This window comes from Globicephala melas, chromosome 1 (genome assembly GCF_963455315.2).
Source record: "Globicephala melas chromosome 1, mGloMel1.2, whole genome shotgun sequence".
NCBI classification, from domain to species: Eukaryota; Metazoa; Chordata; class Mammalia; order Artiodactyla; family Delphinidae; genus Globicephala; species Globicephala melas.
In genome coordinates this window covers 161,796,649-161,814,281 of record NC_083314.1, presented here as the reverse complement: position 1 = coordinate 161,814,281, position 17,633 = coordinate 161,796,649, and the positions used below count along the sequence as shown (strand labels likewise).

General features: G+C 55.7%; 1 protein-coding gene across 7 annotated transcripts in view; it reads left to right on the top strand.

Annotated features, from left to right (window-relative positions):
- Positions 1-529: 529 nt before the first annotated feature.
- ZNF362 (zinc finger protein 362) overlaps positions 530-17,633 on the top strand; it is a 36,227-nt gene continuing 19,123 nt past the window's right edge. Inside the window, exons 1-2 of one of the 7 annotated variants that reach the window (XM_030870275.3) lie at positions 530-768; positions 13,724-13,849. In XM_030870275.3, the coding sequence (XP_030726135.1) occupies positions 13,812-13,849 (38 nt within the window). In that variant the 5' untranslated portion in view covers positions 530-768; positions 13,724-13,811. Of the gene's footprint in view, positions 769-10,921; positions 13,850-16,421; positions 16,936-17,633 lie in introns of those variants that run through there. The other 6 variants (XM_060308213.2, XM_060308220.2, XM_030870266.3 and 3 more) reach the window with 6 other exon arrangements.

Below are 17,633 nucleotides of genomic sequence, written 5' to 3'. Positions count from 1 at the left end.
CCTGCCGTCTGCGAGGGAGACCCCCAGGCACGGCCTGGCCCCGCGCGGGCTCGGCCTGGTCGGGGCCGCGGCCCGCCAGGCCCAGGTCCCCAGTCCGCCGTCGCCGGGGAGGGGGCCTGGGCGGGACAATGGCCGCGGCAGCCGGGGCCCCGGGAGCCCCCGTGCTGGGGAAGGGGCTGGCCTAGGGCCGGGCGCCGGTGCCCTCCCCGCGCGGCTCGGGCGGGCGGAGGGGGGCGAGGAGTTCCTTTGTGGCTCTGCCTCCGGCGCGGCGCGGGCAGGGGGCGCCGCGCAACTTTGAGAGGCGGCAGCGGTGGCGGCGGCGGCGAGCGCGAGACGAGGCCCCGGGGCCCAAGCGGGGCCCCCAGCGCGCGGCCCGCCCCCCGCCCGGCCCCCTCCTCTCCCGCGCCGTCGCCCGCGCCCGGCGCTGCCCACTCGCGGGAGCCCCCGGGGCCGGACGGGCTGCGCAGCCGGAGAGGCGGGGGCCCGACGCGGCCCCCCCCGGAGCCGGGCGCCTGGCGCGGGGGCTCGCCGAGCGCACGGGGGGCCGCGCGGCGCTGCAGACCCAGCCTCCCGCCGCCGCCGCCGCCGCCGCCGCCGCCTCGGCGCTTGCAGAACCCAGAAGTGAACAGCAGGCGACCCGGAAGGTTTGCGCGCGGCTCCGCACCGAGCCGGAGCCGGAGCCCGGAGCCGGAGCCCCAGCCCGGCCCTACTCGGGCCGCCGGGCGCGGGGCTGCGGCCGCGTCCCGGAGCCGCCGCCAGCACAGCCAGGTCCGTGCGGGCCCGGAGCGCGGGGAGCGGGCTCGGCGGCGGCGGGCGCCCGCCCGCGGGAAAGTTGCGCCGAGTTGCGGGCGGGGGGCCGGCCGCGCGGGCCGGGGCGCTCAGAGGGCCCGGGGCCGCCTGCACCTCGGGCCCGGCCCGGAGCGGCGGCGGTAGCGGCGCGCGGGGTAGGAAGTGTCTCCGGCGGTGTGTCTGGTCTGCTCTCCGAGTGTGCGTGTGCGTGTGTGTGTGTGTGTGTGTGCGCGCGCGTGTGTGTGTTTTCTTAAGCCGGGCTATTCAAACCTGCTGCAATTCTCCGGTAAACAATGATTCATGGGGCTTAATGCAAATAAACGGATTGCAAACGACGCGGTTCGCGCACTTTGCAGCCGGCCGGGTGGAGCGGCCAGTGCCGGATTTCTCCCTTTTTTTGCAGATCTGCAGAATATGGCGTCCCTGTCCTGTTTTAAAAATAAGCCAGGCTGCCATTTTTGTTTTTCTTTTGTCTGAAAATTTTAATAAAACTGTCTGAGAATGTGGGAGAGGCGGCTGGAAGCAGAGGGGGCACCCGAAGGGTTGGCTTTTTTCCTTTTCTTTGGCGAGAGCCGCGAGCCTTTCGGGGAGGTGAGACACAATGCAATTGCACTTTAAAGAGAAAAAAAAAAAAAAGGAAGCCGCTGGGCGATTTTGGGGGGAGGGTTGGGAATTTAAAGTTAACTCCGAAAGTTTTCTCTCTTTTTTTAGTTTTTTTTTTTTTTTTTTTTCTTTTGGAAGGCGGTGAAATGCCGCGAAAGGATTTCGGGGCTCATTTCTCCCCCCAGCCAGCTGCCTCTGCGGGATTTTTGGGAAAAAGTTAACTGCCGATTTCCCCAGAGCTGCGGGGGGGATGTGGAGGATTGGGGACGGGGGTTTCGGGGGACTAGGAAATGTCTTTTGGAAGAGGCCGCGTAAAACGGCATTGTAAGGAACTATATTCTCAGATTTGGAGGAGAGGGTTGGCAATAGGGGCTCTGAGTGGGCCCTGGTTTTCCAACTAAGACCCTCGGCATGAGGAAGTAATCCTGCTCTCCCCCACCCAGCCCTGGAGCAGTGTGGAACCCTCAGATCTCTGAGCTGGGGGTGGGGTGGGCCTGTCTCCTTCATGGGTGGCCGGGGCCCCATTGTAGGCGGAAATCCTGCCCTGGGTGCTGCGGTAGCTCCCTGAGCCCTTGGGCAAGTGTGCTCGGCAGTTGGAGAGCCCCTTCCCCGACCTGGTGGGCCTCCTGGCCCTGGTAGGTGGCTTCTGGTGGTAAATGCCCCCAGGTGGTTGGCTCTTGGCTGGGTGCAGGCCGGCAGCCCCAGGGGGACCTGTCTGAGGGGAGGGGCCGGGAGAGGTTGTCCGGTGGTGGTCGTCTGAGCCTCTTCCCTGCGGTGTGCTCTTACCCACTCTGCCGCCCCTGCCCTGCCCTGGAGGCTCCCTGTTGGAGGCAGTTTGGACTTGGGTGAAGTTCCTGAAGTATTTCTCTGGACAGGTCAGGGCTTGCTGGCTTTGAGGCTACAGAAGTGTTCTGAAGGCCAGGCCCACGAGGTCTGGGGTGGCTGGCGCTGTCCAAGTCACCTGGGCAGCCTTGGTTGGGTGTGGTCTTTCCCTTCTGGGAGAGTTTGTCTGTCCTGGGAGGACCCTGAGCCTGTCTAACCCCTTCCCCAAGGTCTCCTGGAGGGGAGACCCCTCCAGTCACTCCTGGTCTGTGACTCCACAGGGCAGGGTGAGCTCACTTCGGGCAGAGCCAGGGGTTGAAGCCTGGGGCTTAGGGATTCAGGGCTGCAGAACTTGGCATGTCTGAGCCAGAGGGTACTAAGCCAGGCATTTTTCTGATGGAGAAACTGAAGTCTAGAGAGGGGAAGTGATTGTCCCAAAGTCACATTGCCAGTTAGATGGAGAGCTGAGACAGGGACTCAGATTTCAGGTTTTTACATCTGGGCTCTCTCCACTGTTCTCTGTTGGGGGTCTGACCCCTGGAAGAGTCATTTTGGACAGAACTGGACTGGAATGGGACAGCATGTCCACCTTCACTCCTACCCCTGCCCACCGCCATCATAATCCTGCCTGAGTGAAGGGAACTTTACAGTTTGCACAGTGTAGTGTTACCACATCAGGTTCTCCCAGAAACTCAGGTGAAATTGTCAAGGTGGGGGATACTTAACCCCATTTTAAAATTTAGGAAACTGAGGCTTGGAGAGGTTAAGCAGTGATAGAGGAGGGCTTAAACTCAAGCTTCCGGACTCCTTGTCCAGGGAGCGTTTTCCTGGGTGGACTTTGGTACTTGTGGACAGGTGTCTTTCCCAACTTCTAGTTTTTGATCTTTCAAATTCTTCTGCTTACCCCAGTGACTGTGTAAAAAATCTAGAAGCCCACCCCTTAAAGAATGTCAGAGCTGAAAAGGCCCTGAGAGGTCATCTCGGCTCAGAGAGGGGCAGCCACGTGCTTGAAGTCACCCAGCAGTTTGGGTCCCAGCTAGGAGCGGAGCCTGTCTCCTGTCTCCTTTTGTCTGTGAGACACTCAGAGGGGGAGTGAAGCACTCTACCTCCCACCAGATTCCACTGCTTGCTGGTGGTTATGGTGATGGGGCCACGGGCACTATAATGGCCAGCACCTGGCAGAGGCATGGCTTTGTCCCGGGGGCTAAGGAATAGGCTGTTTGTGGTCTGGGGGATGGGGGCAAGATGGCCGCTGGTGAGGTGTGGACTGGGTCTGAAGCTAGCCTGGCCCCAGCCCTTCCCTGGGCAGACACTTCCCTGCCTCTGTAAAGTGAGAGTCCTTCCTTCCTTCCTTCCTTCCTTCATCCATTAGTTCATTCATTAGTTTGCTAGATTATGCTTTTATTCTTTCATTGTACATTCATTAGTTTATTGGTTAGTCATTTCAGTAGTCATCCATCTGCCCTCCCATCCATCCATCCATCCATACGTTCATCTGTCCAGCCAGCCAGTCCCTAGCTTACCTGCCCAGGTTGGACAGCCATGTGAAATACAAGGACAGTCCTTCAGGGCTCCAAAGCTAACAGGCTGCAGAAAGCACTAGCTAGGGCAGTATCCATGGGTGCCTACATGAGTCCTCAGGGAAGGTCTCTTGGAGAAGCAGGGGCTTGAAAATACCACTACCATGATGGTGAATCTGGGTCCTGGGACCAAGATCCATTTGTCTTTACGGTTTGTACAGTGTGGTGTATGGCTCATGTGACTCTGGGCACATTCTTCCCCTCTCTGAGCCTCGATTTCTTGATCTTTAAAATGTGGTAATCTCTATGACTCTCTCATGGCTTGTTGGGAACGAACACAAGAGTGTCTGTGATGTCTCCCCGCCGTGGCCAGGCATGTAGTAGGAGCTCAGTGTACACCAACTGAATTAGAAGGATTGTTGATTACCACCTCAGGCCCTGCCTTGATTTTGAAAACCATCGTGCTGGTTTCAGAATGAGCCCAATGATCATGACCTGGGGACCCCGAAAGCCTTGTTTAGCCTTGTCATTCCCCTGCTGAAACTCTTTTAATATTTCCTAGGCATTTTGAAGAACAAGAATCCAAAGTCCTTTAGGGGCCTACAAGGCCCTTTATGGTCTGGGCCTGCCCACCCCTCCACCTCAGCTTCCCCTCTACCCCCCAGTCTCACCACTTCCAGCCACACCAGCTTCTTTCTGCACCTCGAATTTACAAAGCCTGTTGGCAGGGCCTTTGCACATCCACCCCCGACCTGGAATGCTTGCACGGCTGGCGCCTTTTTGTTTTACAGGTTTCGGCTCAGCTGGGGCTTCCCTGGCCACCTGCTCTGTGATAGCTTCCCACTGTCACTCTCGGTCACATCAGCCCTTGCAGCTCTCATCAGTATCCGAAACTTCCTCGTGTATTTGTTTATTTGCACTAAGCCTTGCCTGTCCGCACAGCTGTCACATGCTTAAACCCCACGCAGGCGAGTGGGCAGGTGGGTCCAGGACGGGGTGGCTGTGGCTTTGGTGGACGTGAGGAGATGCCGCCCCGGCTGCGGGGCAGCCCCTGGGAGATGAAGTGACACCAGGCTCTGCCCTCTCCTCCCCTGGGAGGCTCCGGGCTGTTGTCAGGAAGTAATGAGATGGTTAAATCATGGGATCTAAGAATCCTAGTCTCTTTCAATCTCAGAACCTTAGCATCTAAGAAGATTTCTGCCTCAGAACCTTTGACACTGGAGTCTGTGCTTGATCCAATCTGGGACTTAGACCCTTTACAAAGAGCTCTCACTGCCTGACTTATTTAGTGGCCCAGAGCGCTTACACTGCGCCAGGCCGTGTTCCAAGAGGCTTTATAAATGTTGACATATTTAATCCTCATTGTTACTACCCCCATTTTACAGCCAAGGAAATGGAGGCACAGATCAGGGAACTTGCCCAAGTTCACAGAGCTCAACAGGCACATCGTGCGATTTGAACCCAGCACCCTGGGACTCTGCCTTAGAATCCCACAGCTGGTGAGGGGAAGCCCAGCCTCACCTGATCCCTGCACAGAGCGGGAACTCCCTTCCCACATCCTTGACAAGAGGGCCTCTGATCTCCGCTAGAGTGGCAGGGAGTTCCCTCCTCACAGGCCCCCTAGCCTCCCTTTGTCAGACAGTTGTCATTGCTGGAAAGGTCTACTTTACATAGTGTGAAGTGCTGCACCTCCCCCTGTGAATAACACTTGGGAAGTGATGTTAGTGTTACGGTTTCCCAGTGCTTTGGACCTTATAGTTTGATGACTTCAGTAGCTTCTCTCTCCCCACTGGGTTGTGAGCTCCCTGAGGGCAGGCCTCCTTGGTGCTCGGTGTTGAATGTGTGACCGGGCACCGAGCGTACATGCATCCCGAGCTCCTCCTGTCTCTGTAGCACCGTGCTAGGCCCTTGTCCAGGGTATTGGAAAGGCTTGGTGTACTAGGGGAAAGAGGACAGTTATCTTTCCATGCAGCCGCATGTATACCCAATTCGTGGGGAACCATTTGAGATCTAAAGTCACACACTAATTGAGGAGAGATGGACCTCACAGATCATCCAGCCAAACCTCATTCTGTCCATTGGGGAAACTACAGCGGGAAAGGAGAGGAGTAGGCCTTGTCCACACATCCCGACGCTTTGCCTGATGGGCTTTCCTCTCCTCAGGTGCCAACAGGCTGCCACAATATGTGCCTTGGGATTCAAAGGCAACGACAGCCCTGGTTGGGGAGCTGCTCCCTCTGTTGGCATCGGCCTCCTCGTCTTCACAGTGGGGGTAACACTCCTCGAGGTGCAGGGCTGCAGAGGGCCCAGCGCCCCACCTGGACTTGGGTGGGATTGAGAGGTGGGTGGAGTGGAAGTGGGTTGGGGGCTGTGGGTTTGGCTTCGTGGAACCAGGGCTGGCGCTGGGCTTTGGAGGCTGGTAGGATTCGGGGACGGGGCGGAGTGGTGTGTTGAATGGATAAGGTGTGTGGGGAAGGCCAAGGGATTTGGCTCTGGGGCCCAAAGCGTCCTCCCTTGTCCCTGCATCATCTGTGTGGCAGGATATCCTTGGGGGGCGGTCCCTACCGTTTGGGTCCTTCTCTGAGCTTTGGGCAAAGGCTTCATGTTCCTTGAGGGGACAGTTTAGCCATTTCAGGTTCTGGGGTTCAATGGGAGGACACCTGGCTGAGACGGGCACCCCCCCCGACACACTCAAATATACACACTTGCACATATTCATACTATCAGCCATTCCGCTTCCACCTTTGACCCTGCTCCCCTCGCCCCACTTTTGCCAATTCGAGGTGCTCCCCTGCTATTTCAGAAACACCACCAGAGGTGCCCCAAACTGGGCCTATAGGAGCCAGGAGTTCAGGAGACAAGTCCACACACGTGATACACACACGTCACACAGAAGCACGTTTATGCACTCCTGCCACCCACAGCTTACACATATGTTCATATACCTGTGTGCACCTGCCAGGAAACAACACACAGCTGCCTGCTTGCCCCTCGTGTACTTCCACACTCTTGTACATGCCATATTTATCACCTGCACACAGGCATACTCATGCACGTGTGTGTTTTACACGGAGGTGCCTCTTACACCAGCCTCACTTTCTGGCCTTGCACACAGTGTCTCCTGCACACCCGTGCAGCTGTGTGTGCCCACACCCTGCCCGGACCTGCCTGCAGCCTGCCTGGACCTCCCACCTTCACCCGGCAGGACTTCTTGAGCATTTACCATATACCAGGGCCCATGCTCCATGCTGGGGACAGAGGTGGGGAAAACTCATACCGTTCCTGCCCTGGTCGGGGAGACATTAGACAAACACAAATGATGATATGATTACAGACTCTGGTAACTGCTGGAAAGGAACCACTTTCCTATGATGAGGAAAGTGGTACTTTTAGATTTACTGTAACCAGTGACGATAATCGTGTGTGTGGGGGAGAGGGGCTCCTGGGAGGAAGTGATAGCTGAACTGGCTTGAAGTTTTCCAGGTGAGGGCATTCCAGGCAGAGGGAACAGCTGGAGCAAAGGCCCCGAGGTGGGAAACCAAGGAACATGGAGAAGGCGGTAGCCCTGCGACCTGGGGGAGGTGGGCCTGGCCTGCCAGAGCCTGTAGTAGGTCTTCCCTGGCCTCGACCCCGACCCACATGTCCACCTCAGGCCCTCTCCATCCCTCTCTCTGACCAGCCCAACCTTCCCTTTGCTGCCTTGTCCTGCTCAGGGCCCACTCTACCTGCTGGCCTCCACCCCGGGCCTGAGCCCTGTCTGCCCTGCCCCACAGGCTGCCCACCCCAGGGGTCCTGAGATACAGCGTGAGGACAGGCTCTGACCACCTGCTGGGGGTTCCCGGCCTGGGACCCCTAGGACCTGTCTAGAAAGCTCCTGGGAGCCAGGCCACAGCTGGGGTTCAGCAGCTGGCTCTCTTGCTTTGCGTAATCCCAGACTTGGCTCTCCAGGGGTCTGCCAAGCAGCCCCTGTGGGGTCTGAAGGGCTCCCCGAGCTGCTGCATCCACTGCCCCCCAGCCCAGGTGATGTCTCTGGTTGGTCACATTTCCATGTGGGTCTTTGAAATGTTGGGAAAGTCTCCCGAGTGCCTCGGAGAACCTAATGACAAAACAGCAACGACCAACACTGAATCCTTACTGTGTACCAGGCACTGTTCTAAAGACTTGTTATGTATTCACTTATCAAATCCTCACAAAGACCCTGAGGCCATACCTTTATCATCCCAGTTTGGTAACAGTCTCTGGGGCTTTGACCCAGGTTGTCTTGTTCCAGAATCTTTACTTTTAACCCGTCAGTGGCCACATCGCCCCTCAGAGGGTCCAAGAATCCAGGCTGTGATTTAGTTGAATCTCTTTGTTTTATAGAGGAAGGAACAAAGGCCCAGAGAGGAAATGGACTTGCGAAAGGTCGCACAGCGAGCAGATGGCAGAGGCATCCAACTCCTTACTCCTTCTGCCCTCACCAGCCGCACGACCTTGGGCAGGTTACATCTTCTCTGAGCCTCATTCCTGACCCCAAGCAAGGGAGAGATTGCCCTGGAAGCCAGGAGGGTGGGACCTTTGGGGGATGCGAGGACCGCAGTCGAGAAGGGACACGGGTGGGGGCTTTTGGGCCCCCTGGACGTGTGCTTGGTAATAAGTCATTGAGCTGCTCATTTTTGTTCCAGGCATCTTTCTGAATGTGTGTAATATTTCGAACTGTTCACAGCATCCACCTCACAGGGTCGTCGTTAGGAGCCTGAGTGAGAAATACTTGTAAGGCCCCTAATAGTGCCTGATATGGAGGAAGTGCTCAGTGATGTATTATCATTGTCATTTCACCCTGGCAGGAGTTCCCTGTGGGGATGGGAGCTGGGGGACCCAAGGGGAAATGGAAGCAGAGAAAGGCATGTGTTCAAAGCCTGCAGAATGTCCTCTCAGCCCTGAGAAGGCGGTCATGGCCCGTTCCCTGGTGAGGGCACTGGGGCTCCCAGAGAGGGTCACCTCCCTGGGTGTCTCCGAGTAGCTGGTGGTAGGAGAGGGGAGGGGCAAGGAGGGGAAGGGACAGCATCCCAGCTCCCACTGACCACGGTGCACACAGGAGCCCCCTCCTGCTCTGATCAGCCCCGTCATCACAATGAAAATGGCCCTTCGCAGCCCTGCAGGGCTGTGGCAAGCCAGCCTAATTGGATCCAGGACCCTCAGGAGCCTAGTTCCTCACAGGAAGTTCCCAGGAACAAGTTTCCGAGGCTGGCCTGGGTCCTGGGGGTGGGGTGGGGGGCAGCAGCTGGGACTCAGGGCTCTGGCTGTGTGGAGTTGGGGCCACATGGAGGGCAGAGGGGTCATGGGAGGAAAACTGAGCACATGGGGTCTCAAAGCGCTGGGAAGGTGGGAAACCTCAGCTTCCCTCTCCTAGACCATCTCCTGCTTGTCCCTTCCAGGCCATCCTTCTGGGCCCCTGATGACCTGTCTGTTGAAAACCTTGACCATGGCCTTTCCTGGTTCAGGGACCCCTGAACGTGGCCCCGCGTGGCCTTTCATCCGAGTACCTTCTCCTGGAACTCTGGCCCCTTATGAACTGCCCCGGCAACTTTTCCCTCCTTCCCCTGTGAATTCCTGCACTGGGCCCACACCAGACCAAACACGAGTCCACATGCTTTCCTGCCTCGGGGCCTTTGCATGTGCGTTTTTTCCCACCCGGCCTGCCCTTCCCTGGCATCTCTCTCTTGACATCTCCCCTTCCTGCCATCAGTAAGTCCCAGCTTCATGCAGTCTGTGTTCATCCCTCAGTGGGATGAGCTCGTCTTCCCAGGAGCGCCCCCGCCTCTAGCTCAGCCGTACCCCAGCAGTACCTTGTTGCCCCTCCCTGGGGCAGGGGCCATTTGTGAGAAAGCTTTTCTGTCCTAGGAAGCTAGCAGCTTTCCATGTCTTTGCACACATGCCCCTCTGCTCTCTCTCTCCCCTCTTGCTCTCCTGGCAGACTTCCCCATCTTCAAGACCCGCATGGACAGACCCCCTCCTCCCATGGGTTCCCTCAGTGAACTTTATCAAGCAGCTAGGGTACTAGGCTCTGGGGCTGCAGCAGCGGCCCTGTCCTTGAGGGTCATGGCTGGAGGCAGTGTTTAGAGGCGTGATACAGAGGTGGGGTAGGGGGAATGCAGGGGGCCACAGGGTCAGAGCTGAGACCTGAAGGAAGAGCTGGGTGAGCTGTGCCACTGAGTCTGGATATAGGGTTGTAACCAAGCCCTGACCTCACTGACACCTGGGGGATTGGACAGATAAGTTATCAGGCTATTCTAGGGTAGGGGGATGCGTGCTTAGGTTAAGGGGAGCCCAGGAGGCTGTGGGAGCTCAGGGGAGAGGCTGCAAATATAGCCAAGGATGGGGCTGGCGATCAGGAAGGTTTCCTCTAGGCAATGACACCTCAGCTGACTTCTGATGGCCGATGGGCATCTGACAAGGTTCCAACTGGATGATGGTCCCCCACGTGGAAGGGCATAGCCTGTGCAAAGAAAGGCAAGGTGGCATGAGAGCAACTTGTTTTGGGAACCTGCAGGTCGTTTAGTGAGGCTGGAGGGAGAGATGCATGTGGCCAGCAAGGCCTCCTTAGCAAAGGCCCTGGGCCACCCTGGGGAGTTTGAACTACACCCCAAAAGTTATGGCAACCCAATAGGGATTTTAAGCAGGAGAGTGAGTGAGTGGGCAGGCTTTCCTTTGTTTGGCTTTGGCTCCCCAAGTCCCCAGATAGGCAGGGGAGTCCCCCTCTGACTGCACTCCTGGCTGGGGTCTGGGGTAGGGCTCGAGGCTCGCTGTGGGACTTTGAGCAAGCCCCTGACTCTCTCTGAGCCCCTGTCTCCTCCTGGGTAAACCTGCAGGGCCTGAGGCCAGGATCCTAGTGGGGCCATAGGCAGAGGCTGGGGTGTCTTTCTTGGCCAAAGCTGGCCGAACCTTTAGTTTTATTAAAAATATTCCTTAAAAAGTCATGTAGCCACGCTTCAGAAAAGTCGGAGAATAGGGAAATGAAATAAACCAAAACCCACCCCCATTTCTGTCCCCACCCCGAGCCCGAAACACACCACTGCTAGCATTTTGGTGTTTCCTTCCTGTCTTTTCCCTCAGCACCCGGTTTTTAGATAGATGTCATTGCTCTATCTATACAAATAATTTAAAACTCTTCCCTTCCCCACCCCCCCCCCAACTAATGTTGTATCATGAGTGTTTCCTAAATGACTGCAGGGTGGTTTTAATCCCTCGTTTTAATGGATGTGGTGTCAGGGTGGAAAACATGGGCTCCGGAGCCCGACTTTCTGAGTTCAAATCGTATACACACTGCTTGACTTTGGGCAAGTTACCTAATTTCTCTGTGCCTCAGTTCCGTGTAAGGTTGATATGAATGTTAAATGAGTCATTGCAATGCCAGCAAACATTGGCTATTATCAACGACTGTAGACTATCACTGTGTAACATGATTTACAGAGCCATCTCCCTGTTGTTTAAAATTTTGGCTGTTCCAGGTTTTTGCTACTGTAAAAAAACCACTGAAGCAAACAGCTTTGTGCATAAAACTTTGTCTATATTTGGGGTATTTCCTAGGGACAGATGACCAAGAATAGGATCGCTAGGCCAGGAAGTCTGAAAATTTTTACAGAGCTCATGCAACGTTATTGCCAGATTGTTTTCGGAAATGTTTGTTCCAGTTTACACTCCCAGAAATAATGCATGGGAGTGCCATTTCACCATACCCTCACCAGCATTGAGTATTATCATTTTCTTATTGGGAAGAAAATGGGAAGCAGAACCATTTTCTGTGTTTATTAGCTGTTAACAACTTTTTTGGTCTGCTAGTCTCTACAGCACACAGCCTCTTCTCAGATCAATTAAGAAGATAGGGCTTAGATACAGAAAATAGGGAAGAATATAACACAGGGGACAACATAGTGCCAGAGTGGCAGGAGGGGACTCAGAGGAGGGGGAGGGGACTTTCCTCTATCTAGGCCATGACACTTTCAGTTCCTTCTACCTAGACTATTCATTCATTCAAACATTTATCAGGTACTTTTTGGCTTAAAGGTAAATGACTCAGCCTTGATTGTGCCCTGACAGACAGCATGGACGAGAAAACAGGCAGAAAATGGACTGCCAAGGGTCTGATGATGAACATGCAGGGCACAAAGGGAGCAGAGAGGAGAGGTACCCAACATAGCATAGCAGTCCTGGAAGGCTTCCAGGAGGAAGTGGCCTGTAAACTGGGGCCTGAGGAATAAGTTGTAGTTAACCAGTGAAATGGGGAGGGCAGAGGGTTCCAGGGAGAGGTGAGGAAGTGAGAAGGGAAGTGGAGCAGTGGGGGAGTGCTCGGTCTGGCTGGGCAGAGTGGAAGGCAGAAATAAACACTGAGGACAAAGAGGTCGGCAAGGGCCAGGCATGGAAGGCCTAAGGAATCCAGACCTTGTCTGGAGGGAGGGAGGGAGCCATCAAAGGTTTTCAGTAGGGGAATGTTTTGATCTGATTTGTATTTTAGAAATATCACAGTGACTGCAGTAGGAGGGTCGTGTGGGTAGAGGTGAGGGACCCTGGGAGGAGGCTCTTGGAATAGCTGAGGCCAGAGCAGAAAGGGGCCTGGACCAGGGCAGGGAAGGTGTGGAGATAATCCCTGTGGAACCCTGACCGGCTTCAAAGTGCCAATGGAATTTCACCTCAGCCAGACAGCCCTTGCGGACATCTGCCATGACCCACCAGGTCATGTGTGCCTGGAGGATGGGTGGCATGCGACGGTCAGTTGAGTGCCCACCATCCCTGACCCTGATCCCCCCTGCTCCTCCCTGCCTCCAGACCCTCCATCTGTTACCCCCGCCCCCCTGGCTACCAACGACTTTCTCTTTTTTTAAGAATAAATTTATTGTTTTCATTATAAAAGCAACAACAACATTGCAGAGTAGCTGGAAATTAGAGAAACGAAGACAAAAAACCAGATCAGCCCCCGCCGCCTCCCCTAGCGCTCCCAGCCTCCCTCTGGGCGTGGTTCCCTGCAGCTTTTTCTGACGCAGGTTTTTATTTTTGCCTCCTTGTAATCATAGTATCCGGACAGTTTTGGGTCCTGCTCTCTCCCATTTGCTTTGTTGGGAGCTAGTTCCCCTGTGGCCATGGGGTCTGGGCAGATCTCATTTTTTAATGTCTCTGGGCTGGCCTGGGGATGGGGTAGGTGGGACAAAAGTTGCTGTCCTGCAGCGGGCAAGGTTAATCACATTCCCCCTTGGGCTGTCCATTTTCTTTTGTGTCTGTTTTTCTAGGCCTGAACCTCCCCAGGTGGCAGGGCCTGGCACCTGGTGTGCCCCTTCCTCAGTGCCCCTGCCCCTTCTGCCCCTTGGTGGAGCTTGCTAGCTTGGCCTCAGAGGCCACCGTCCTGGGAAAGGGTGATGGATAGACCTGGTTTCCAATCCAGACTCAGTTCTGTGACCTCAGGCAAGTTACTTAACCTTTCTGGACCTCAGTTTCCTCATATGTATAATGGGTCTATTGCAACAATAAAATAATGGCTGTAAAATGCCCTGCTACCACCATTCCTGGCCTATTTTAGGTGTTCGGGAAAAGGTAGTCGGTATTATTGTGCTTTTTCATTCTACAAAGAGTTTCTGAAACCCCCTCGGACTAGATGCTGGAATGGCAGAGGTGAATGAGCACCACTTCTACCTGTGAAGACCTCACAGTCTGGTGGGCAAGTCACCCAGGGAAACATGACTGCACCAGGGTGTGATCAGCCCTGTAGTGCTTCACCAGATCTGGGTGGCATCCTAACTCCATCACTTGCTAGCTGTGTGACTTTGGGCAAGTTGGTCAACCTCTCTGAGCTGCAGTTTCCTCTTCTGTTAAATGTACATCTCACAGGGCCATTGGGAAAATTCAGTGACATGATGCGTGTAACATACTCAGCATAGTGCCTGGCAAGTAGTAGGTGCTGAAACCAGTGGTAGCTGCCATTTATTATTGTTATTGTTATTGTTATTCCCATATACAAGGTGCTGTTGGGAACACAGAGGAAGTGACTGACTGGGGGTTCAGGGAAAGCTCCGTAGAAGAGGGAACACTTGAGCTGGGTCTTGAAGGATGAGTAGAAGTTCACCAAGTGGGAAAGGACACTCTAGGTAAGGAGCCTGTGATTCCAGGTTGAAATCTGTCAATGAGGGGTTTGTTCTTTGGGGGAATAAGGCAATTGTGTTCATCCCAACTTCCCCGAGTGCCCCTCACTGCCTCCTTCCGGGTCTGCCTGGGGGCTGTGTGCGCTCACCCTCCTGTAATAGCATCCACCTGTGACTCTGTCCTGGTGGCTGTGGGGTCCTGCCCATGGGAGTTGCCATGTCCCCATCTGTCCATGTTTGGGACCACAGATCTGGCCTGTCGGAGTTTGGTGCTGTCTGTCTGCATGTTCCTGTGACTCTGTCTGTCTGCGTCGGTGTCCAGAGGACCTCCTGGGCCACACCTTGGAGGGCAACCTGCATGCTTCCTTGGCCTCCAGCTCTAACCAAATAGCCAGGCCTCCTTGGTCACCCTTTTCCCTGGCCCAGGGTAGCCCCCGCCTCTCAGCTCCGTTCCATTCCCTGGGGGCCTTCGACCAGTTCCCTCTCACTGCCTCCTCTCCTGGCTTCTCCAGGCCTGCCTACACTCAGCAGTCAGAGGGGCCTTTCTAAACCACAGATTCTGTCCCGTCACCTACTGCTTCAAGTCCAGACTCCAGGCCTCAGATTCTGGAACCGCCTTTCTAGGTCTGACCCTGGCCGTTGGCTCGAGCCTCATGTCCTGTCTCCCGGTCTACACTGATCGCTTTAGCTCGCCTCATGCACTGTGTTGCTTCTCACCCCTGGGCCTTTACGCAGGCTGCTGCTTTTGCCAGGAATGCTCCCCACTCCTCCTTTGCCCGGCTAACTCCCACTCATCCTTTAAGACCTAAAGCACGTATCACCTCCGCTGGGAAGTCCTCCCTGATCCTTTCTTTCCATCCTGTGCTCTGGGCTGCTCATCCCTGACTTGGGGGGCAAGAGCAAGTGACTTGCCCAAGATCACACAGCTGGTGTTTTGGAGCCAAGATTTGAACCTGGGTGCACTGGGCTCCAAATAAAGCAGGTTGTTCCGTGGTCCAGGTGAGCGGATAGTAGCTAGGACTTGTGAAGATGATGGAATGGATTAGAGAGAGAGTTTGGAAATGGAATCCCGAAGACGTGGCTGCTGGTGTATCTGAGCTGGGAGGGGAGGGAGGGGACGTGCTGTGGATGAGTGTCCGTGGCAGGAGCGTCTGGGCAGATGGCGATGCCCCGCTCAGAGGGGATCGCTAGAGAAGTACATATCCTAGGGGAAGACCAAGCCCAGCTCAGACCTGCTGAGTCTGAGCAGCCCGTGAGTGGTCAGGGAGGTAACTGGAAGGTGGGCCTGGAGCTCCAGGGGGCAGCCTGGTCTGGGGGTGGAGACCGGGGGGTTGGCTGGTATTTAAAGTCCTAGAGTGGATGGGCCACCCAAGGACTGAGGCTAGTGGAAGAGAGGAGCTCCCGCCCACCCTGAGGAGCCCAGGCTGTGTGGGGTGGGAGCTGGGAAAGAGACTGAGAAGATGAGGAACCCAGGGCTCACGGCACCCAGGTCTTCTCAAAGGGCCCAGGTGGCCGGGAGGCCCTGAAGGATGGGACTGGAAGGTAGCCCTTCGGCTTTGACTGCATGGAGGTCCCTGGTGGCATGTGGCAGGCCTCACAGGCAAAAGTTCTTTTTTTGCAGAAGCTTGCGGGTCACGTGTCTGCTTCCTTCCTTAGCTCAGGGCTCCCAGAGGGCAGGGCTCTTCTCTTTGCCTTCGGTTCCCCAGCACCGGTCCCCCGTTTGGCCCAGAGGATGTATCCAGAAAGAATGGATGGGCAGATGGGTGGGTGGGCGGCTCTAGGAGGTGTTTCATTCATTGACCCATCCAACCTTTTTCACCTTTTAGAGCAAGAAAAACAAAATGACACCTTGCTCGCCCTACTGCAAGGATCAGGGCTGTGAGTCTCGAGGCTCAAAGCACAGTCTTGGCTTCTGTCTGGGGCATGAAGCCCAGTCTGCATGGCCTCCCCAGCCTCCAGGGGATGGGGTAGGTGGGACACTCAGCCCAGCCAGCCTGGCTCCTCTGCCCCAGGCGCTGTCCTCAGGCTCCTCCCTCCAACCGCGGTCCTCCAAGCTTCAGGCCCCCTGGCTTGCACACTGCCTGAGGCCTCCTCACCAGCAGCATTCAAGGCCCTGCTGGCTGGCCTGTCCCTCACCACTCTCCAGCTCTCTTTGGTGTCAGTGGGTGGCTGCCCACTGTCCCAAACCTGCCTTGTACTTTCATACCTCCATGTCTGCTCAAACTGTTGCCTCTGCCTGGATGCCCTTCTGCCTTGTCCATCTGTCCTAAACAGACACTGACCAGTCTCTCTCCTGCTTAAAATCTCTCCCTCAACACAAGGTCTGCATGGCTTAGCCCGGCCCCGGCCACCCTGTCACGCGAGTCCCAGGGCTGCACAGGTGCACACCTACCTAGAAGGCTTGTTGGGGGGCTCACGTGAGATGCTCTTGATGCACACCTGGCAATGTGCCTGACACTCAGTAAGGGCTCAGCAGACGCTCCCCCCTGCCCCCCCCCCCCCGCCTTCCCTGCACTGACACAGGGTAGATGTACACCAGTACCTGGGTCACTGAGCAAATCATTAAGTAACTTAAGCCCAGCCAGAGAAGGCCACAGAGAGATGAAGCAGAGGCTGTGTGGATTAGATTACGTGACCCAGGGCAGACCCTTCCCCTCTGTGTGCCTGCTTCCCCAACCAGGGTTAGGGGTGGTCCCTGGCTGACCAGGGGCCTGATAAGTGGCAGAGAGGATGCTCTATCCCGGCTATGGAACCCCATACCTCCCTGACCAGGGTGGAGTTTGGGGAAGCCTTGACTTGGCATTGAACTGAAGGGGAGGAGAGGACAGCTCCCCCAGAACTGTCTGAGGAACAGTCGGGTACAGTGGGCAGAATCCTGGGCCAGGGCAGGAATGAAGCAGAGTGGCCTGTTTCAATCCCATTTTACAGATGAGGAAAACGGAGGCTCAGAGAGCCGATGCCCAACACTGCAGCACAGCGCTCCCTCCTGTTTCCCCATCCATGTGGCCAGGAGCAAGTGCTTCCCTCCTGGTGCCCTACCTTCTTCCTCTGTGAAATGGGGGTGAAGATTTTCCCTGCTTCCTGGGGCCCTGGTGAGAATGCTGCTGGATAGTGAGGGCTTTGTACACTGTCAGCAGTGCTAGATAACTGTGTGGGACTGTCTTTAAAATAATTCTGATTATTTATTTCTTCATTTATTCATTCTGTCACACAACTCATGTTGTTGATCACCTTCTGGGCCTGGGTGCCGGGGATGCCAAGCTGGACGAGACAGATGTATTCAATTCCCAGGCCTCTCTGAGGCAGCTCCCCAGCTCGTCTTCCCCTCAGCCCTGGAGCCTCCTCACCCTGGCATTAGAGCTCAGACCCCTTCACGTTTTCCCCAGTGGACAACAGCAAGGGAGGGACAGGTCTGAGGCTGCTGGGTGGATGGGCAGTGGGTGCTGTGCCATCCTAAGACAGGACATATTCACAATCCTACAGTCAGCATGCTTTGTCGTTCCCCCTGAACAGCTAAGGGACTGGTGAGCTGGACTTTGGAGTCAGGCAGATGAGAATGGGAATCTCAGCTCTCTGCTTACTTGCTGTGTGACCTTGACCAAGTCACTCCACCTCTCTGAACTGCAGTTTCCTTAGTAGTAAAAAGGGGATGATAAGAGTACCTGCCTCTTGGTGTCAGTATGCCTGGCACAAGGTGGGTACTTAGTAAATGGCAGGCTTCTCACTATTTTTATTGTGTTGAGGTCCTTCTTTGAAAGGAGAAGTTCCAGGGATCTGGAGCAGTCAGGGA